The sequence below is a fragment of the Durio zibethinus genome, chromosome 17 (genome assembly GCF_047325235.1).
Source record: "Durio zibethinus cultivar Kanyao isolate XHJ-2024 chromosome 17, ASM4732523v1, whole genome shotgun sequence".
In the NCBI taxonomy this organism is placed as follows: domain Eukaryota; kingdom Viridiplantae; phylum Streptophyta; class Magnoliopsida; order Malvales; family Malvaceae; genus Durio; species Durio zibethinus.
The window spans coordinates 23,532,882-23,554,283 of NC_143178.1; the positions used below are offsets into that span (position 1 = coordinate 23,532,882).

The following is a 21,402-nucleotide window of genomic DNA, read 5'->3' on the forward strand; positions in this document are numbered from 1 at the left end:
TATAATATAAAAATATAAAAATAATATGATTTAAAATGTAAATAATAATTATATATATAATTAATAAAATAAAAATATATTTTTTATATTTTTATATCAATATAAATTATAATACATTATTTTAAAATAAAATATAAATAAATATATAAATTTTAATATTTTATAATATATAAATACACAAATAATTCATATCTAATTGAAAAAGTTGAAAGCATAAATAAAAAATTAAAAAAAAAAATGTATCAATAAGTGATTGATTTAATTGATTATGTTTATTTTTTTTTATAAAGAAATTTTAAATTTAAGTTTTGTTATTGTTATTGTTACTTATTGAAATTATTTTGAATGCATAATTTATAATCAATTATTTTAAATTATCAAATATAATATATTTTATTTTGATTTAAAAAATTAAAAAATTTATTTATTTTGAATTTTAATTAAAATAAAAAAAAAAGAAAGGGGCATTTGATTTGTCAGATTTTCTAAGGTGGTTTAGGAACAAATTGTAATAAATAGGCGGCTGAAAGTGATGGAACACTGCAACATTTTGATGCGCCTAAACTGTCTGGAAAATAAAATTTTCTTCTCAGACAGCAAAAGATTTTTTGTGGAAAGGCTGTCTGACCAAAGAAAGAGCCAAAGCAACATGTAGCTTTAATGTAATTCTAGACGAACTGTTTTTTTGGGCTGGTTAGAGTAGGGTTTGTTGAAAGTTTGGATGGTGAATTCATTGGATTTATATATATAAAAAATAGTTTTTATTTGCATCTAACAATTACTTAATACATTTTTTTATTTTAAATATTTTATTTTTTATTTAATACACTTCATATTCGAGACACAAATTTATCAAAAACTCAAATATTTCATATCCTTTTCTCTCGCATTTTATCTCTTGTCTTTTTTTTTCAATTAATTTTAAGCTTCAATCAAATCAAATTAAAAAAAATTTTCATTCATTTAAAATTAAAAAAATATAAAATCAAAAGTAAATCATTTATTTTTTTATTTTTTAATTTAATTTTATATTTAATTTCATAAAATTTCATGTTAAAATATTTAAATACAATTCAAAATTTTTTATAATAAATTTTTAAAAATTTTTTAAAATAAATGTCAAAAACCTTTAATACCTTTCAAAATTTTATTTTCGAAAGTTTTTAAAAGTTTTTTTTTAAAACCTTTAAAAGTTTTCGAAAATCTTGACTTTAAATTTTGATTATGAATTTTGATAATAAATTAATTTTTCGTTGGAAAAAAAAAAAAACCACAAAGCATGTTTCTAAATATAAGAAAAAAAGGGGAACAAATAAAAAAGAAAAAGCTAAGAATGAACAAATAAGAAGAACTAAGCACATTTTAAGGAATGATAAAAAAAAAAAGTGTAACTGCTATGCAGGTTTTTTTTATAAATTAATTTGATAATTTTAATTTAATATAATATTTATAAAATAATATTATTTTTAATATAATTTATATTTAATTATGTATAAATATAATATTTTTGTTAAATTAATATCTTAAATAAAAATATTATATAATATTTTTATTAGTATAATATATATATAATTAAATAAATAATAAAAAAAATTTTATATATATCAAATCAAATTGAATTTATTTCAAACTCAATCTTAATTTTATTTAAAAAACAACCCTAAAATAAATTTTTTTTAAAAAATTTATAAAATCAGATTAAATCAAAATTCGACATTATTTAACCCAAAAAAAACTACACTACAAGAAACGGAGCTAAGTGGCAGACCAGTGATTAATATTAGAAAGTTGAATTTATAGTTGATGTGAAAGACAGGCAATGGCAGATTCCATTCCAAGCTTAACATTTAATTTAACAGTTGAAATCTAATTTCGAAACTTTTTTTTTTTTTTTTATTTTCCTTTTTCAATTGGTGAGTCAAACCAGCTGCATTAGATTGTCAGACGCAACAGAACTAGGCCCTGTCAAAGACAAAACTTTGTAGCCTGTTCCCCTATGGACAACCGGTTTTTGTTTTCAGCCATCTGTCATTAGCGTTTTTTTTTTCAAATAAATATATCATATTCGATAATTAAAAAATAATATTTATAAATTATATATTTAAAATAATTTTAATAAAAAATTATTAATTAAATTTAAACTCAAAATTTTTATATAAAAAAATATTCTTATCAATTAAGCTAATTTATTAAGGTTGGCAATAGAGCGAGTTTTTGCTCGTTTTAAGTTTGATTTTATTTTATAACTATAAAATTTAAATTTGATTCAATTTAAAAAATTTTTATTATTTTAAATTTAAATTTTATCTGATTTGATCCAATACAATATATATCGTATTCAATTAAATTCAAAATTAATAAAATATTTTTTTTAAAATATAAAATATTATTTTTAAATATAAATATATAATTATATATAAATTAAAATTTTAAAAATAATTTTTAATATAATATCAAGTGGGATCGAATTTACTTAAAACTCAAATCTTATTTTTTGTTAATAATATCTGATCCAATCAAACTCAAAATTCAATTTAAAAATAAATTAATCTTATAAAATTAAATCGAGTCTGAAATCTGATAAGGTCAAATTGAATTGTCAATCCTACTTATTATAGGTATCTACCATTAGCATATCTCAATCTTATTTTTTAGAATAAATTTTTTAAGATAATTGTAAATATTTATAATTATATTCGAAATAATTTTATTAAAAAATTATTCACAGAATTCAAACTTACAATTTTAATAACAGAAAAAAGATATTTACCAATTAAATCAAATATCTACCATTAGTATGTCTCAATCATATTTACTGCAACAATTTCTTTTACAGCATTTACCATGCCAACCGCCCCATCGGCTCCAAGCCAGTGGAAAGGGTAAGAAAAGTACTCCCTCCAAGGCCTCAGAAGCATTCTTACTATATTATAAGCGGCTAAATGCTTAATTAAAAATTTAACATTTGTGTAATTTTTAATTAGAGATTTTAACTTTAATTTTATTTAATATAAGATATAATATTTTATAATTTATTCAAATAATGCCTATTATTACTATTGTAGCTTTACACGTGCATAAAAAAACGTAAATCACAATTTTATAATATAATGAATAGTAAAAATAACTAAAAATTCTATATTTTTCGTCTTCTCTTTTTAAGTAAACCCTACCTTCTCTACGTTCTTTTTAACCGAAGAACAAACACCTAGAAATTAGTATTTTTCATTATCGATCTGGTTGCTAATGACCCACGTCGATTTTCGTTTTTCATCAACAGTATAGCTTATTCGTGACTGAAATCAAAATTTTTGGTTCAACCCCTATTCCGTGTTATTATCTCTTTAAATCCCTAAATCAAAATTCAACTACGATAAAAAAAAATGAAGAATTCAAAAATCATGAAATTTTATTGCTAGAATCTAACGTCATTCGTCGTTCAATATGCCATCAATTGATCAGTACCTCTTTTTTTTTTTAACTCTGTTTAAAAATTAAAAAAATTTTGAAAAAATCAGGCTGAAAAGCCTTACTGAAAAATTTTCAAAAAATTCAAACCCAAAAAATTTTCAAAAAAGAATAAAACCTAGAAAAAGCCTTGTTGAAAATTTTTCAAAATGAATCAAACCTAAAAAAACCTTTAGTTGATAAATTTTAGAATCTTGCTGTTGTAGTTGCTTTTGTGTATTGAAACCCTCTTATTAAATCAATTACTCATTTGAGGCTAATTGTTTATTGTTAATTTTGTTGATGAATTTACTTTGTTAATTATCTAATAAAAAAAAAATTTAACCCAAAAATTTTTTCAGAACAATTGATTTGCTATGTATTTTTTTACCCTTCAAAGATTCAAAAAATTTATCTAAATTTCTAGCTTTTCAACTGCTTTTGATTGTGAATTGCAACTGTTAACGACCTTTCTTGCTTGATTGTTTAAAATTAATTGTTGTGTTTAATTTTGCTTCCTACCTTTTTAATTTTTATGTTTTTATTTTGTTAAAATTAATGATATTAATAAAAAATATTAACGGAAAATATACTTAAAAACGCATATAAGCTATAGTTATAATTTAATCTTTATTTAAACAAATTTAAAAATATTATATACATTAAATTAAATTAAAATTAAGATCTTTAATTAAACAATCATCTAAAATTTTAATTTCAAATGAGCCATTTCAAGCTAAAATCATTGTGCCTTGGACGGAAATTATCTCGGTGATTGATAGATTTACGTTATTTTGACATCATAGTGGGAAACTTCCATCAACGTCATCACATCATGACAGAAACTTCTATTACACCACAAGGTTCAAACATAAAACGACGTCATCGATGAGACAGGTTCCCACTTTGCTACAATGGAGCCTTGAAGAAACAAAGGGACATCACGAAAATGCAGCAGTGATTACAAGTCAGGTAAACCAGACATAATTTGTGCATTAACAGGTTGAAGCAAAGGCAAGAAACAAAGGGTAACTTATTTTTGGTGTATAAAAGACTAGGGGTGAGATGCAGTTTTTCTATTTCAGAATTTGAGTAAATTGCAAGTTTAAGAAAAAATTTATATTAAATTAATAAATTATCGAGAGATTACTAATAACTAGAGTCGGTAATCTAATTCGTCTCCGACGGATTCTAACCCGATCCTATGAGGTTTTTTTTTTTTTAATTCGAATTTCGGATCGATTCGGATAATGTTAGGAAACAATCAAGATCGGATCAAGATCGAGTTTTAGGCAAACCTGATCCGATTCGACTCGATATTATATAAAAAATTATTTTTTAATTAATTTTTTAAATTTTTATTTATATATATTTATATAATGATATTTTTAAACATTTATATTTAAAAATTAATATTTTATATTTAAAAAAATAATATTTTATTAATTTTAAATCAAATCGGATCAGAATCAAAATTGATTCAAGTATGAAAAAATAAAAAAAAATTGAATATGATCAAGTTTGGAGCGAATAAAACTTATCTCGAATTCGATCCGATGTCAACTCTACTAATAACAAAATTTTAATTTAAATCTTATTAATGAAATACTCGAACTTAATAACTCAATTAACTCAAGACAAGGGCAACTATATACATCAAGCAATGGCTTACCTTTATTTTACAGCAAAAGGTTAAAAATGCATAGATAGTTATTACGCTAATGGCATCACATAATATTCAAAAATTTACAAAAAAATTATTTAATTTTTCAAATTAAAATACGATGCATCGTGCATTTAAATGTTTGATTTAATAATTAATGCATAATTATATGTATATAATATAATATTTAAATCTCTTCTTCCTTTAATCATTAAAAAAAGTGTATGTTACAATAAAAAAGCTACAGATAAGACTAAAACTCCAAAATCATTTATCATTGAACTGGATGGACAATTCTACAATTAAGTCAACCTCCTGTTATTATGCTACCTTCATGAGCTCATTGCTTGCTAGTGTGACAAAACCTACAAAATTTCACGCACAACAAAGGATTTGGATTAGATATGATAATTAGTATATTTATATTATGTAAAATATTAAAATTTATATATTTTTATTATATTTTATATAAAAATTACGAATCATAAGTTGTATCAATATAAAATTATGAAATATATTTATTTATTTTGTTAAGTTTATATATAATTATTATTAAAATTTTAAATCGTATTATATTTATATTTTTTGTATTATATTTATATTTTATTATTATATCGTATTTTTTATTATCAGATATAATTTGAAGAATAAATATGTTTAAAGAGATAACTAATAAGCCAAAATATTAGGTTAAGCTTAAAATTGATAATTTTAAATATGACACGATGACACGATAACAAAATAATATGAATAAAAAAATATGAAAATAATATAATTTAAAATTTTTAAAAAATTATAACTAAATAAAAAAATAAAAAATTATATTTTATAATTTTATATAAATATAAATTATGACATGTAATTTTTATATAAAATATGACATACATATAATATTTTATACAATATAATAATATAAATTATCAGATCTGATTAAACCTCGTATTAGATCCATAATGCACCCTTAAATAGTACCCATAGGCTCAAAACTATGGATGGTAATGGAATCCTATATACAGATATCCAGAATTACCCAACTCAATTAAATAGGATAAAAATATCTTATAATAGGGTTTATGCAAGACTTGGATCGTAAAATTATTACCTATAACGGGTTTGGACAGTAATCTTAGGATACTCACTATCCAAATTCGACTATAAATAATGTATTTTTAATATTATATTTATTTTATTTATAAATTATTTATTATTAATGTAGTGTTTAACTAAATTAAATCATTAAATATTTTAATTAAGATTTTTAACTTCAATTTATTTTTATGAAATAATTTTAGTTTATTAATTTAAAATTTAAACATTATGTATTAAAATTGATTTTTAAATTATTAAACTTTAACTTCATAAATGAATATTTGACGAGTTTAAGTAATTAACGGGTATTTTTTATATTATATGAGTAGAACTCAGATAATAAAAATAAAGAATATTCAAATATATTAATAAATAATTGAGTTCAGATACAGGTAAACTCGTTGACATCCCTACTCAAAAACAAAGGTCCTACTCAACAATGAAGCCCATCTAAAAACAATCTGGGCTGCTGGATGTGACGCCAGACTCAGTTAGGTCCAGTTTAGGTCACTAGATCGGGCTGGTCTTCCACCATTTTGCAAAAAAGGGCTCTGTCTCCGGCCGATGTCCTCCTTTTCTCTAAAACCCATTTTCTCTTTATAAAAAAATTGCCGTCGTTAAGCTCTCGGCAACTCCGTCGGCTCCTTCACCATTGCCTCGCTTCTCCGTCTCCCGTTCAGTCACATGCTCTCCTCTATCTAAAACCCCTTTTTACCCCTACCTCAACCCAAAATCCTAATCTCCAAAACCCATATCCGATGGCTCAATCTCTTTCCATTGAACTCCTCAAGGACCCTAATTCAGACCCTCTCGCGATCACCCAAAGACTCCAGCTCCACTTCTCTCACATCAAACCAACCCCTTTGTTAATCACCCAAACCCTCAATATAGCCCCTGAAGCTGATGGTACTGTTTTAGGGTTTAACGATTGGATTCTCTTAGATCCTGATTTCAAACACACCGACGAAACGCTGTCGTGTTTCATCGATTATTTCGGTCAAAGAAAAGATTTCAAAGCTGCCCATGATCTCCTTGTCAATAACAAGTCTGTTGCCGTGCCGAAAACTCTCAAGTCCTCCATTGATAGGCTGGTTCGTGCTGGCAGGCCCACCCAAGTTCTGGGGTTTTTCGAGAGAATGGAGAAGAATTATGGGTTCAAAAGAGATAAAGAATCACTAAGATTGATAGTAGAGAAGTTGTGTGAAAATGGGTATGCGAGTTGTGCGGAGAAAATGGTGAAAGACTCGGCCAATGAGATATGCCCGGACGAAATGATATGTGATTTATTAATCAAAGGATGGCGTGTCGATTTGATGCTTGAAGAAGCAAAAAGATTGGCTGGGGAAATGTATAGGGAAGGTTTTGAGATTGGTATAATGGCGTATAACGCAATGCTTGACTGTGTTTGTACGCTTTGTAGGCAAAAAGATCCATTTCGACTTCATTTGGAAGCTGAGAAAGTTTTGCTTGATATGGAATTATACGGTGTCCCAAGAAATGTGGAGACCTTTAATGTGTTGATGAGTAATCTTTGTAAGATTAGGAAAACAGAGGATGCAATGAAGTTGTTTTATAGAATGGGTGATTGGGGGTGTTATCCAGACGCAGAAAGTTATTTGATTTGATCAGGAGTTTGTATGAGGCTGCACGAGTTGGGGAAGGTGATGAGATGATTGATTGGATGAAGTCTGCTGGCTTTGGTGATAAGCTTGGTAAGAACGAATATTATGGCTTTTTGAAGATTTTGTGTGGGATTGAGAGGGTTAATCATGCCATGTTTGTTTTTAAGAAGATGAAGGCGGATGGATGTAAACCTGGGATCAAGACTTATGGTCTGTTAATGGGGAAATGGTGTGCTCATAATCGGCTTGATAAAGAAATGCTCTTTATAATGAAGCGCTGAGAAACGGCGTGCCTGTGGAACCTAAGCCGTATAGGGTGGATGTAAGATACATGAAGAAAACCAAAGCGGTGAAGAAGGAGAAAAAGAGGGAGACTCTTCATGAGAAAATGGCTAGGAAGAGGAGACGCCTTAAAGCAAATTCGATTAAGTTTCGTAAAGAAGACTAAAGGGAGGTTGAGCCATGTCTAAACTTTGATTTGTTATTAAATGAGTTTGAGTTGTTATTAAATGAGTTTGAGTTGATGTAATATTAAATTTAAATTTAAATTAATTTTTTAATTTGAGTTTAATTTAAATTTATTTAATTATATTTATTAAATATATAAAAAAATTTAATTTTTATATTTAATAAAAATTCGATCATTTGTATTTAAATTTAATATATTTTATTAATTAAAATAATAAAATATAAAAATTTGATTAGAATTATAAATTATTTGAATTGAGTATAAAAATATTTAAATTTAATTTAATTATTAAATTAAATTAATTAAATTTATATTTGATTCAATAATATTTAAATTAAATTTAAATTTTATTTGAATTAAATTTAAATAATTTATGAGTATTAATATATTATTTTTATCTTCATATCCTATTGAAATTTTAATGTCAATGCCAATTGGAGTTGTTAAATTTTGAGCTTTGATCTTTTATTTTTGATGATTTCTGTTGTTAATTCTGTTCTCGTTTTTACTCTTCCGTTGAATTTGGCCTGCGAACTTGTTTCAAGTTCTTTGATTTCTAAAGAGTACCCTCGTAAGTTCTCTCTCAAATCGTCAATCTAGTAACCACTACAATGTCATTTCACTTGTTCCAAGACATGAGTTTTCGCACTCATGATGACATCTCAATGCTGCAAAGGCAGCCATGTTTCAGGGTACCACCCTTTACTGATGGTGGTGAGGAGGTTTTTCGGGGAAGTGAATTGGTGAAAAGGGTGCCTACGAGGGAAAGACATGGGAAGAGCTTATTGGCGACGAGAAGATTGGGTCTCTGATTTTAGATTTATGGTATTTTTATTCTATTAAATCTATCGATCATTTGATTCATTCAATAATAAATCTACTAATATTACTAATGAAGAAAATGATTACATCATTCTTTAAAAAAAAAATCTTCCTATTTCAAGATTTGCAAGTTAATGAAAGTACGACTTTGAAGGCTAATAGATTAAAATATCATAGTTTTGCTGACTCCAAAATCCAAATTTTAATCAAAACCATTGTCGGGAAAATCTTAATTTAAAAATATTGACACATTTTCATGACGATTATAACCTTTGCCACCTAATGGCAAAGATTTATACTACAAAAAAAGGGATGGTCCACATTTTGGTGTGATTGTTACAGGAGATAGAAAATATTGCAAATAGCATAGGTTTGGTGGCTGGTTGGGCCATGATACTTTGGACAAACAACAAGAACCAGAGAGGAACCTGCCCTTTTCCCAGCAAACAAGTCATTTGCATTCTCTCCACCGACATGAGGGGAATGTTCCTATTGCCCCCACTGGCTTTGTTTTTTGGGTTTTGTTCGGATTTTGATATTTAAAATCCTGATTTTAACTATCTGCTTCCCAAATTATTTTGGTTCCATTCCAAGGATACCCATTTTTGTTTCAAGACAATAGAGTAATTTGGTAAATCTTAATGTATAAGAACAATCATGGTGATTACAGTTAAGTAAAGATTTATCCTTCATGTGGATTATAGTTAAGTAAAGATTTTTCCTTTCAAATTATTGTGGAAAATAATTAAAGTAAGGAAGGGCATCATGGTGATTTCAGTTCAGTCTGCATGTAACTAACGACAGCTGCGGCCACGTTGCAGTGATGGGTAGATATTTCTCAGACACACAACTAAAAGTTTTTACAAGTTCACCGGAACTCAACAAAGAGCCCTCTGTCCATGTGAGAAAGATCTTCCTTTTTTCTTGTGCAGATCTTAAGCGTGATAACAGCATAAAACATCAGATAAAATATCAAGGTCTGCATCAAGACATGGAGAATACTGTCTTGTCATTAGCAACTGGATCCATTTCCAAGCTCAGTAGCTTCACCCTTTTGCTACTCTTCTTGTTCTCCTCCTCCACTTTCACTTCTACAGGTAAGTTTCCAATCAAATGCAAGGCTTTTCTTTAATGGAGTAGTTTTTGTTGGTAAAAAGTTGAATCTGGGTTTTGCTTACATACCTCCATAGGACTTTGGAGCTTCACTGTTTTCAATTTTCATTAAGTGTTGAATGCTAATTATAATGATGCTTTAAAAAAATGGGTTTGGCATCCAAGTTTGTTGATATAAAAGGCAAAATGAGTTGCTGGAAGTAGCTTCAAAACTTGATCTTGTAGTTTCTTTTATATGCTTTGATTTGATTGGGAAATTGGATTCAATTATCTGATTTTGCTTGCTGTTAATGAATTTGAAAGGATTGGGAAATATGTGTTTGTGCTTCTTTATTTTTATGACCTTTTTCCTTAATGAATAGTTAGTTACTCTCTTTCATTGGTTTGGCATTTATTTCAATTTTCAAAAGAAGAAATGTTAGCATAGTGACTGAAAGTCAGATCGTGTTTTTGCATCATTTATTTTCCCTATTCTTGTTAAAAAAGTGGCTCAATTTGGGTTTTGTTATAGCAAAGAGGGAGTTAGTTGGAAGAAAGGGAAAGAAAAGACTAAGACAGAGCTGAACATAGTAAGATTTATGTGCTTAAACCAATTAGAAAGAGAAAAAAATCTAAGAAGAATGGAGATGTGTCCTCAAAGGAGTAAGATCAAGTTGTACAGTGTTTGCCGACGTAGAAATGACCAAATTTGACTCCAAAGACTTTGAAATGTAGTGTCATAATGCAAGAGATACTTATTGAAGTTTAGAATTGAAGTCAGCATCATAACTATCATACCTCTAATAAACAAAAAGTGATAAAAAAAGGAAGCCTACTATTACTTTTATTTATGGTGTAGCACATGGAATTATGAAAATGCTTTGCATCTATGCCATTGAGCTATCTAGGCATTTCACAATAAAATTTTTGTTTGGATATTATATGTGTCCACAAGTTGCAGACAGTAAGTAATGCTAGACAGGGCACGGGTCCATACTCAGGCCAAGGCCAAAAGGGCCTACTGCTATTGACGTGCAAACTTCATCTTTTGCATGTTGATTTTGGATTTGTGATCCAGACCTTAATTCAAAATGGTTTTTGTTTGAATCTCAATGCGTTAAAGTTTTGGGATCTTTTTTGGTTGTTTCTGCAGAAGCTTACGATGCGCTTGATCCAACTGGCAATATCACTATCAAATGGGACGTAATAAGCTGGACCCCAGATGGCTATGTTGTAAGTATTACTGAAGGCTCAAGGGTCCTAACTTGATAAAAAGCTAATAACTTACCTTCAAATATCAAAATACTTTTTTGGAACCAGCATTGACTTTCTATCAGAAGTTTAAAGTATTGTTTAATTTGTTTTGATTGTTTGCATTGTTTTATCTAATTTAAAGTTTTCAAAATACATCGCTTTGTTTTATATATGCAACTGCGTCTTCAAATTTAGAATAATTTTCAATGCGGCATTGCTTTTCTATTTCCATTTTCTTTTAAAGCTCACTAAATGCATGTATTATTCTTAAACACGTTCAGAAATATAACTCCTATGGTGAAAATTTACCAGTCCAGCATTGCAGTTCCACGAGTATTTGTTTTGAAGTTAAAGAAGTTTTATTATCCTTCTTATGATTTTGGCAGGCTGTTGTTACAATGTATAATTTCCAACAGTATCGCCATATTCAAGCACCTGGTTGGACATTAGGCTGGACATGGGCAAAAAAGGAAGTAATCTGGAGCATGATGGGAGGCCAAACTACAGAACAAGGGGATTGTTCAAAGTATAAGGGAAACATCCCACATTGCTGTAAAAAGGATCCAACAGTTGTGGATTTATTGCCTGGAACTCCTTATAACCAGCAGATAGCAAATTGCTGCAAAGGTGGGGTGCTGAATTCATGGGTTCAAGACCCTGCCAATTCAGCAAGCTCATTTCAGGTTAGTGTAGGTGCTGCAGGAACAACTAACAAAACTGTGAGAGTGCCTAGAAACTTTACCCTAAAAGCACCAGGTCCTGGATATACATGTGGGCCTGCTAAGATTGTGAAACCAACTAAATATGTGTCGCCAGATAAAAGGAGAATAACTCAAGCCATGAGTAAGTTACTTGCTAAGCTGAAGTTTTGCATTTTAAGTCTGTACTAATCGAGTTAGATATGTCATCTATATACTTCAGCATGGATGAATGATTTTCTAACTTCAGTCTATCTTAACTGTAACTCATTGTAGTGACATGGAATGTTACATGCACATATTCACAATTCCTGGCTCAGAAGACACCTACTTGTTGTGTCTCCCTCTCTTCCTTCTATAATGACACCATTGTAAACTGCCCAACGTGTGCTTGCGGCTGTCAAAATAACATAACAGATCCTGGGAGTTGTGTGCGGTAAGTTATCTCATTTTTGGGCCTTTTTTCCTAAGTATCCTTCACATTTTGGCAATTTATTTTAATATTTTGTCGGAGATGGCATCCTGCAGTGAAACATCTCCATATTTAGCTTCAGCTGTTTCTGGTCCAAGCAAATCTAGCAATACACCTCTGCTTCAGTGTACGAGCCATATGTGTCCAGTTCGAGTTCACTGGCATGTTAAGCTCAACTACAAGGAGTACTGGCGTGTGAAGATCACAATCACCAATTTCAATTACAGAATGAATTACACTCAGTGGAATCTAGTTGTGCAACACCCCAACTTTGACAATCTTACCCAGCTTTTCAGCTTTAATTACAAATCATTAACTCCTTATGCTGGCTTAAGTAAGTATAAGTTTGCCATGATTTCTTTGTAGTAGCATCATTTCCTTCTCCAGAATCTGTGCATAATCTCTATTATATTTATAATATATACGTTGCGACCATGAACTAAATGAACTTTCTTATGCAGATGATACTGCCATGTTATGGGGAGTTAAGTTTTACAATGATTTGCTCTCAGAAGCCGGGCCTCTTGGGAATGTGCAATCAGAACTATTGTTCCGAAAAGATGCATCAACTTTTACTTTTGAAAAGGGATGGGCTTTCCCACGGAGGATATATTTTAATGGTGATAACTGTGTCATGCCATCTCCAGGTGCCTACCCATGGCTGCCAAATGCTGGTGTTAGGCCAGTTATATCTCTACTTCAGCCAGTCATGACAGTCTTGGCCTCAATTATTTTCTCATGGGCTTATATGTGATGAACAATGTCTGCTGAAACAGCTAAAGCTATTCATTTGACATCCTGCAAATCCCATCTGATTTATTTTATTACTCTGAAGCTTATAATGATCGACCTGATGGTGTTGGAAAACTGTTGTGCAGTAACAGAACATGCTACAAGTGGATTCAGTTGCACAATCTCCTGTTCCTATACCATTTTGGCGTATTATTTATATATTCAGGTTTGTAATTTACACCATTTCTTTTTGGAGTCAGCTGCTTTGTTGTATGTTTATTCACATTATACACATGATCTGATTGTTTGTAGAATATCCACAAACAATTTTATAGCATTGTATTCAGGAACATCACCAAGAAATTATAGTTGATATATTGTTTGTTATGTTCCTATTTTACTCAGCCATTTTAAATCCTGAATGTTATGAAAATGCTTGAGAAAAAGGCTAACTGATTAATATTAATTGACACTTAAGCTGCATTAGAGACATAGAAGGTGAGACAATTCAATTTACACCATGATGCACCATTGATGCAGCTCAAAAAGGGAAACTTTTTGCACACCTATCAAAAATCATCCCACCCTGACCAGATCCGCATGTTTCTAGAAGTGAGTTATGATGCATACATGTAAGGAATGAAGGTCCAACATAAACAAACCACTCTTCTTTATGTATTGTAATAGTTTCTGAATCTTCTTCTCTCCATATGATCTCTAAATGGTAAACATAAACAAGAGAACCGAGAACGCCATTGTCAATATGGGAATTGGATTTACATGGGCAGAGTTTGGTAGAAAAGGGTAGGTATCAGGAGGGGGCAGCAAGCATTCATCCCCATTAAAGTAGACTTTCCGGGGAAATGCCCAACCATGCTTGAAGGTAAATGTGTCCTTGTTTTTCCTAAGGAGCACCTCAGACTGGACATTTCCTTGGGGCCCTGCTTCCATTAATAGGTCATTGTAGTATTTCATGCCATAAAACATGCCGGTATCATCTGCATAAACAAGTTGACCACAGTTATTAATGATATTGGGGTTCCATATTTGCTTCCAGGTTAGTTCTGCAAGAGTTTATTAAACAGAAATGGTTTTCAGACACACTTATGGCTTCGTAGGGCACCAGAGGCTTGTAATCAAAACTAAAGACTTGGGTGACAGCATTGAGATTGGGATGCTGTGCAACAAGCGTCCACTGTGTGTAGTTCATTCGGTAGTTAAAATTGGTGACGGCAATCTTCACTCGCCAGTAGTCCTTGTAGTTGAGCTTTACATGCCAATGTACTCTTATAGGGCACATGTGATGTGTGCATTGTAGCAATGGTGCATTGTCTTTCCTTGGAGTGTTTATTCCTTTCTTGTGTGCCTGCTTTGAATCACTCCTGTACCATCCAAACACCATGGACATTGAGCACCGAGAATGAAGTTATCGTGTGCATTTATGATACAACACTCTAATCTAGATATCAAGATGCAGATCTGCCAGCCAGGGGGTAGAAATTGAACGAGAGGCTTACATAACACAGTTTTTTTTATTCTGGCAACCGCAAGCGCAGGTTGGACATGGTGTGATAGTCTCATTATAGAAAGATGAGAATGAAACACAGCAGCTTGGGTTCCTTGAGGCAAGAAATTGTGAATAAGTGCATGTCACATTCCATGTCACTGCATAAAATAGAAACAATAGATATCATAGTAATTAACTCAGCTTTGGAAAATTCACTAGAAGAATTGGAAGTGAAGCTATGCTTACTCAATGCCTGAGTCTTTCGCCTATGATCAGGTGTGAAGTAGACTGTGGAAGGCACAACCTTTGCAGGGCCACAAGTGTACCCTGGCCCCGGACCGAGCAAAGTAAAATTTGTGGGTAGTTTTACTGTCTTATTCGAAGTTCCTGCAACTCCAACACTCACCTGAAAGGCCGACACTGAACCAATAGGATCTTGTCCCCAAGCTGACACCACACCACCCTTGCAACAATTTGAGAACTGCTGGTTATATGGAACTCCAGAGAGCAAGTCAACCACTATAGGATTCCTCTTACAACAGTGAGGTACATTTCCTTTGAACTTGGAACAGTCCCCTTGCTCTGTGGTTTGAGCTCCTACCATGGACCATATCACTTCTTTCTTAGCCCATTGCCACCCTAGAGTCCATCCAGGGCTCATGATGCTACGGTACATTTGGAAGTTGCTCATTGTCACCGCTGCCTGGTATAGCATTTATCAAAAGACGCAAACGATCAATGCACAACATAATAAATTTTGCCTTATTATATGGCTGATTTGATATTTTACATTTTTTAGTTTACTCCTAACAAAGTTATACAAACAGGGAAAGCTCATGCTTAAGGTAACCTTCCAAGGCATTAAAACTTTTTCGAGTCTTGATTCAACTGAAACTCATGAACATGGGAACTTCAGTTCTAGAAATGAATATGACAGTGTGACTGGCAATCTTTCATCCAGAATCTGATTCTAAATCGGGAAAATCACAGGCTGACATGTTAAACTCACCACATAGCCATCTGCTGTCCAAGAGACAATATCCCATTTTAAAGTAATGTTTCCAGTTGGATCCAGTGGATCATATGCAGCTAAAAGCATAGAAACAGGAGTAACAAGTCAGTGGTAATAAATAGATCAAACATGAAGTTACTTGCAGGAAAAAAAATTCCAAAATTTGCATTTCAGATATTGAGAAAGAAGTTTACCTGCATTGGGAAGCATTACGAGAAATAGCACAATTAGACTACATATGGACTTCATTCCTAGAAGTGAGCAGCACTTTCGACATGGATAGTAACTTATTGAAGTGGGGAAGGCTTTGTAAGATGTTGTGGTAGATTGATCAAATCCCATTTCCCAGAATTTCACTGAAGTTCCAAGCTCCTGGCAAGAACTCAAGGGAGACTGGAAGTTGTTTGCATTACCGCATTGTGTTAAAAAAGGCAAGGGAAACTCTATATTGGCAAAGAATAAGGCTTTGAAAATGTCATACCAACTGGTTGTGAATATTTGATGGGATATTTTCATCTCTCCTTGTCCCTCTCTCTTTTTTTTTTGAAACATCAGTTTTTTTAAAAGTTTTCTGCATCTTGAAGCAAAACTTTAGCAAGGTTTGAACAGAACTGCTCAACTTTTATGCAAAATTCACAGCGCTGTGATGGTCATTTACATGTGTTTCAGCTTATGTGAATCTGAGGAAATGTCAGTAGTGGACTGCTTCAATAGCAAGAAACTGGACTTTTTAGCCTATTCATTTTAGGAATGTATGACGCGTATTTCGTGTCATTTAACAAATTTGAAATTCAAATATCAACATTTGTAACCCATTTCTTTGTCTCTAGGTTATGATATTTTTTGTAAAAAAGAAAAAAAAAGAAGCAAATCGGATTGAATTTAGCTACTTTTTCCACCCATCCATACAAGAGAGTGCATGGAGGGTGAGAGTGAGGCAAATGATATCTCTCTTTCTGAATACGACATCTCAGCTCAATTTAAAGACAAATGCTTAAGAAAACAACATTAAAGATACAAGGTAGCTGTCTCTTGTATCCATTGTTGTGTCTTGCGTGTCCTCACTCAGATAACCTCTTAGAACCACTCAGAGAGTTATAAATGTGTAGGGTTATTGAAAGGGAACCAATATCTGAAAAAGTAAAAACTAAACCATTTTTCTTTACACCAAGGTAGTATAAATTTACTACCTTTAATGGCATACTAAGTTGATTTAAGCAGTTATAAGCAGAAGTTCCAGGCAGTATGATGATCAAGCTGAAATAGCTTTGGGACTGTGATCATGCAAGATATTGACCTTTACCAATTGGGGCATGTAGTTGTTCCATTTTCATAGTATTATGCTCAATTAATTTCTTAATTTTTTAATATAAAAAAATCGTAATTTAAAAATAAAAAAATTACATACGTAAGATTTAAATTTTAAATCTATTTAATATTGTCTCTTAAGATGATTGTATATTCAACGTGAGTTAAGTCTCGGATTCATTAATTCATTAATTTTAGTTATTGAATATTAATGAACTTAACATCTAAGTAGTATAAAAATAGTAAAATTGATTATTATAAAAATAAAATTAAATTAAGTGATAAAATATGTGCTTTGATAATAAAAACAATAATAATGATAAAGTAAAGTGTAGCGAAAATAAAAAATTATTCAATAAATTAAAATTTGTATATAATATAATTTTTAATATATTTTTAATATTTATAAAATTAATAAATTATTAAAAATTATTTTATATTTTTATATCAAATAATAAATTAAAAAAATAATTTTTTAATTTTTTAATCTAAGAATCTCGGTGTAATCACTTTAAATCTTAACTAATCCGAAATTTAGTTGGATTAGACCTCATAAAAGGAAAGTTCTCCCAATGTTTTTTTCTTCATTCACAAAATTTAAAATTAAAATTTCAATTAAAAGAGATCGAATTCTTTAATTATTCGGATCAATAATTGTTGCTCTAAAATTTTTTATTTTAATAGTAATGCAATCCTTCCTCCGTCCCTTTGGTTAAAGGGTACAGTAATGGACTAATTTTAAACCCTTTAGTAGCATTCCTGAAACCTGAAATGAGTTGCTAAGATAATTTAAGGTTTAATTTAATTAATTTATGTAATTTAATACTTTAAAATTTTAAAATTTAATTTTTTTATTTCAAGTTACAATTTTTTTAAATAAAAAATGATATTCAAAAATTAAATTGGCACTTTACCTAGCAGGAAAATGACATTTTTAGAGCATTTCAATTTTATAACATCCCATATCATGTAAATCATGCAATTTTATCTTTTATTTGTTCTAAAATAAATTCAGTTTAGATTTGGTGGTTAGGTTATCAATTTGGGCCCAATTAACCGCAACGTGGGTTGGCATTGAGATGGGTCCTACTGAAAATTTAATTATACATGGAGATTCTCAATTTAATTATTTTTTTAAAAATAAAAACTTAATTGTAATAATATTTTTTTATTGAGATGATCAATAGGAATAAAAAAATTAAAGGATTTTGATTAATTATTTCTTAAAACAGTTGATATATCATTGGAGTTGATACTTGTAAATTGTAAATTCAAAAGAACTTAGATAACTAATGTCATTTTCAATTATATATATAATAGAATAAAAAATTTAAGAGTAGATTAAAAATTTTTAAAAGAATTTATAAAATTTTGAAATTTGAACCAAACTTTTTAAAAATGGCTAATATAACCAACCAAATTAAACCCTAAGTTCAATTGCAAAAACATTTGCATGTAACTCATTATTTCTCATTTTGTTGTACCAATGAAAAATTAATGAGTTGTTTGTTTGATGATGAACTATTTTAGAATCATAAATAGTACAACTATTTTGATTCTTTCCAAAATCCAGATCCAATAAAACAAGAAGAGGTTCTTTGAAGATTCAAGGGTAGGAAATTTTCTCTGTTTCCTTATCAGCTGTCACCAATGAGTGGATAGAGGAGATCACCATTGGTTTCTGTACAAAACAATTGCTACTTCACTCCTTCAGCTTAATTTCCCTGGTTTCAGGCTCTTCAAATTATCACCAAAAGACTAGCAAAACCAGAATCATGAAGGTAGCCATTGTAAATGATGAAATTAGATTTGATTTGGCAGAATTTGGTAGGTAAGGATATTCATCAGGAGCTGGCATCTTGCATTCATCACCATTGAAGTATATTTTCCGGGGAAAAGCCCAACCCTGCTTAAATGTGAATGTATTCATGCCCTTTTGAAGAATCAACTCTGACTGAACATTTCCATCTGGTCCGGCTTCCATTAGAACATCATTATAGAACTTCAAACCATAGAACATACCAGTGTCATCTGTGGATCCAATGTAGGCAAAGGTTAGCCTCCATTTATGGTCACTTCATTAGAAATATACAGTGCCACAAAATGAAAAAAAGACTCAAACATCACACAATTCAAAATTTTAGCCAAAACTAAAAAATGAGATTTGTGTTTATCGTGTAACACAAGTTGTGATATGATAATTTTAGGTTTTATTTGTGTTAGATACGAAATAAATAAACACAAATTCTCGAATTAGACCAGATGGAATTGCAAGACTAGACTTACTTAGAGATTGGTATGGGATGAGAGGCTTGTAGTCAAAGCTAAAAACTTGAGTGATGTTGTTGAGATTTGGATGTTGAGCAACAAGCGTCCACTGTGTATAGTTCATCTGGTAGTTGAAATTGGTGACGGTCATCTTGACTCGCCAATACGCCTGGTAATTGAGCTTCACATGCCAATGCACACGAATTGGGCACATGTGATTTGTGCATTTTATGGTGTTGGTATTTTGGCTCGTTGATGCATTCGTTCCTACAACAGTTCTGATCTCTGAATTACTCCTGCATTACACTCTAGCCATTAGCCAGATACCTTAATTCACAAGAAATATCAAAAGCTTCATACAAAAGTAATTGTTAGGTTCAGAATTAAAGCCTGAGATGCGAAGGAGGCTTACGAGACACAATTATTCCTGTTTTGGCAGCCACAAGAACATGTTGGACAAGGAGTAATTGTAGAGTTGTAAAAAGATGACATCGAGACACAACAGGTTGGATATCGTGAAGCCAGGATCTGAGAGTACGTGCATGTCACATTCCATGTCACTGCGAACAAGAAATATAGGACAACAAAAGAAATGCATCCAATTAATAAGTAGAACTATCTGAAAGCAGTTTTAAGTTCATTTTTTTTTTCCAGGTTCATGCTCTCACTATTTTATTTGCAGACAGATCCTAGATCACCTAAATTTAATAAAGATCAAACTTACTCAATGCTTGAGTTTTTCGTCGACCATCAGCTGAGATAAAAACTGTGGGTGGTACTATTTTTGCTTGGCTACATGTGTAGCCCAGACCAGGACCAAGCAAAGTGAAATTCTTAGGCAGTTTAACTGTTTTATTGGAAGTACCAGAAAGACCAACACTCAGCTGAAAGGAGGAAACTGCAGCTGACGGGTCTTGGCCCCATGAGGACACAACACCTCCTTTGCAGCAATTGGCAATCTGTTGGTTGTATGGGACTCCAGGGAGCAAGTCAACAACTGTGGGGTTCCTCTTACAACAGTGTGGGATGTTTCCTTTAAACTTAGAACAATCTCCTTGATCAGTCGCTTGGGCTCCCACCATTGACCAGATCACTTCTTTCTTAGCCCATACCCACCCTAAGCGCCAGCCAGGGCTCATTATGTGCCGATACATTTGGAAGTTGGTCATTGTTACTACTGCCTGAACATAGTAATCATAAGCTTAGATTTCAATATTTGGTAATTGACAAGCAATCTTTCAAATGAAGAATTGCTGCTTGGTTTTACTGTCTTATACATTTCAATGATGACTCAATAAGTGCATGATCAACATGACAACTTACTAGAAAGAAATAGCACCTTATGATTACTGAATTCAAGTTACACTTACTACATAGCCATCTGGAGTCCAGGACATGATATCCCATTTGATTGTTATGTTTCCTGTAGGATCTAAGGGGTCATATGCCACTACAACACAATAAAAACGAGAGGAAAACTATTAGTTAGTGAGCATGGATAGAATCAAGTTTTCAGCATTGAATGCTAGAAACTTACCTGCTTGAGAAACAATTATAGCAAAGAAAGCAGCTAATGCAAGAGGGTAGGCGAATTTTTTGAAAACCATTCTGCAAGATCACTTGTCTTGGCTCCTTTCTGCAGTATCGACACAAGGAATAAGAGGGGTGATATTTATGCCAACAAATAGTTTTACATTGAACAAACAAGAGTTGATTAGTGAAGGCTCACCTACTGGTTTTATTGGGCTGTTTCATTTCACATCTTCCTGTTAGTTTCTGATACAATTTATATTAAAGTTTCTGCGTTTTGTATCAATTCCAGGCTCTCCAAAACGAATAATGGTTGATTATTGACTTCGAGCACGAGGGCTATTTCAAAATATTTGAGCATAACAGCCTACCTGCCAACACTGATTAGGCTTCTAATAACACAGCATGACTTAAACG

General features: G+C 31.0%; 3 protein-coding genes and 1 pseudogene across 4 annotated transcripts; 2 read left to right on the top strand and 2 right to left on the bottom strand.

Moving 5' to 3' along the window:
- Nucleotides 1-6,822: 6,822 nt before the first annotated feature.
- LOC111284340 (small ribosomal subunit protein mL104 (rPPR9) pseudogene) lies at nt 6,823-8,381 on the top strand (annotated as a pseudogene).
- A 1,481-nt stretch (nt 8,382-9,862) lies between these two features.
- On the top strand, nt 9,863-14,550 carry LOC111284329 (protein COBRA-like). Of its 2 annotated transcripts, XR_016329350.1 has the most exons (7): nt 9,863-10,209; nt 11,358-11,437; nt 11,845-12,301; nt 12,433-12,592; nt 12,685-12,962; nt 13,090-13,586; nt 14,418-14,550. XR_016329350.1 is itself a non-coding variant. In XM_022873030.2 (6 exons), exons 1-6 carry the CDS (start codon nt 9,936-9,938, stop codon nt 13,380-13,382), a joined length of 1,542 nt encoding a protein of 513 aa, XP_022728765.2. In that variant the 5' UTR covers nt 9,863-9,935; the 3' UTR covers nt 13,383-13,747. The 2 variants fall into 2 exon arrangements, 1 of the variants encoding a protein (XP_022728765.2); XM_022873030.2 differs by lacking the exon at nt 14,418-14,550 and having other exon boundaries at nt 13,090-13,747.
- On the bottom strand, nt 13,797-16,382 carry LOC111284319 (COBRA-like protein 4). Its single transcript, XM_022873025.2, has 6 exons — nt 16,074-16,382; nt 15,877-15,956; nt 15,114-15,570; nt 14,878-15,025; nt 14,465-14,742; nt 13,797-14,358 (listed from the first exon to the last, which is right to left on the bottom strand). The coding sequence occupies exons 1-6, from the start codon at nt 16,219-16,221 to the stop codon at nt 14,078-14,080; spliced, it is 1,392 nt and encodes a 463-aa protein (XP_022728760.2). The 5' UTR covers nt 16,222-16,382; the 3' UTR covers nt 13,797-14,077.
- A 2,513-nt stretch (nt 16,383-18,895) lies between these two features.
- Nucleotides 18,896-20,636, bottom strand: LOC111275076 (COBRA-like protein 4). Its single transcript, XM_022860193.2, has 4 exons — nt 20,180-20,636; nt 19,868-20,015; nt 19,474-19,751; nt 18,896-19,218 (listed from the first exon to the last, which is right to left on the bottom strand). Exons 1-4 carry the CDS (start codon nt 20,622-20,624, stop codon nt 18,935-18,937), a joined length of 1,155 nt encoding a protein of 384 aa, XP_022715928.2. The 5' UTR covers nt 20,625-20,636; the 3' UTR covers nt 18,896-18,934.
- Between the last annotated feature and the right edge of the window lie 766 nt (nt 20,637-21,402).

Bases quoted from the DNA above. Each gene is read 5' to 3' on its own strand.
- LOC111284329 (XM_022873030.2), top strand. From the start codon at position 9,936: ATGGGTAGATATTTCTCAGACACACAACTAAAAGTTTTTACAAGTTCA. The intron at 10,210-11,357 runs GTAAGTTTCCAA...TTGTTTCTGCAG, and splicing joins CTCCACTTTCACTTCTACAG to AAGCTTACGATGCGCTTGAT. The intron at 12,302-12,432 runs GTAAGTTACTTG...AACTCATTGTAG, and splicing joins GAGAATAACTCAAGCCATGA to TGACATGGAATGTTACATGC.
- LOC111275076 (XM_022860193.2), bottom strand. From the start codon at position 20,624: ATGACCAACTTCCAAATGTATCGGCACATAATGAGCCCTGGCTGGCGC. The intron at 20,016-20,179 runs GTAAGTTTGATC...TCTTGTTCGCAG, and splicing joins ACGAAAAACTCAAGCATTGA to TGACATGGAATGTGACATGC. The intron at 19,752-19,867 runs GTAAGCCTCCTT...AGTGTAATGCAG, and splicing joins AACAGGAATAATTGTGTCTC to GAGTAATTCAGAGATCAGAA.
- LOC111284319 (XM_022873025.2), bottom strand. From the start codon at position 16,221: ATGGGATTTGATCAATCTACCACAACATCTTACAAAGCCTTCCCCACT. The intron at 15,957-16,073 runs GTAAACTTCTTT...CTATGCTTTTAG, and splicing joins CGTAATGCTTCCCAATGCAG to CTGCATATGATCCACTGGAT. The intron at 15,571-15,876 runs GTGAGTTTAACA...ATGCTATACCAG, and splicing joins GGACAGCAGATGGCTATGTG to GCAGCGGTGACAATGAGCAA.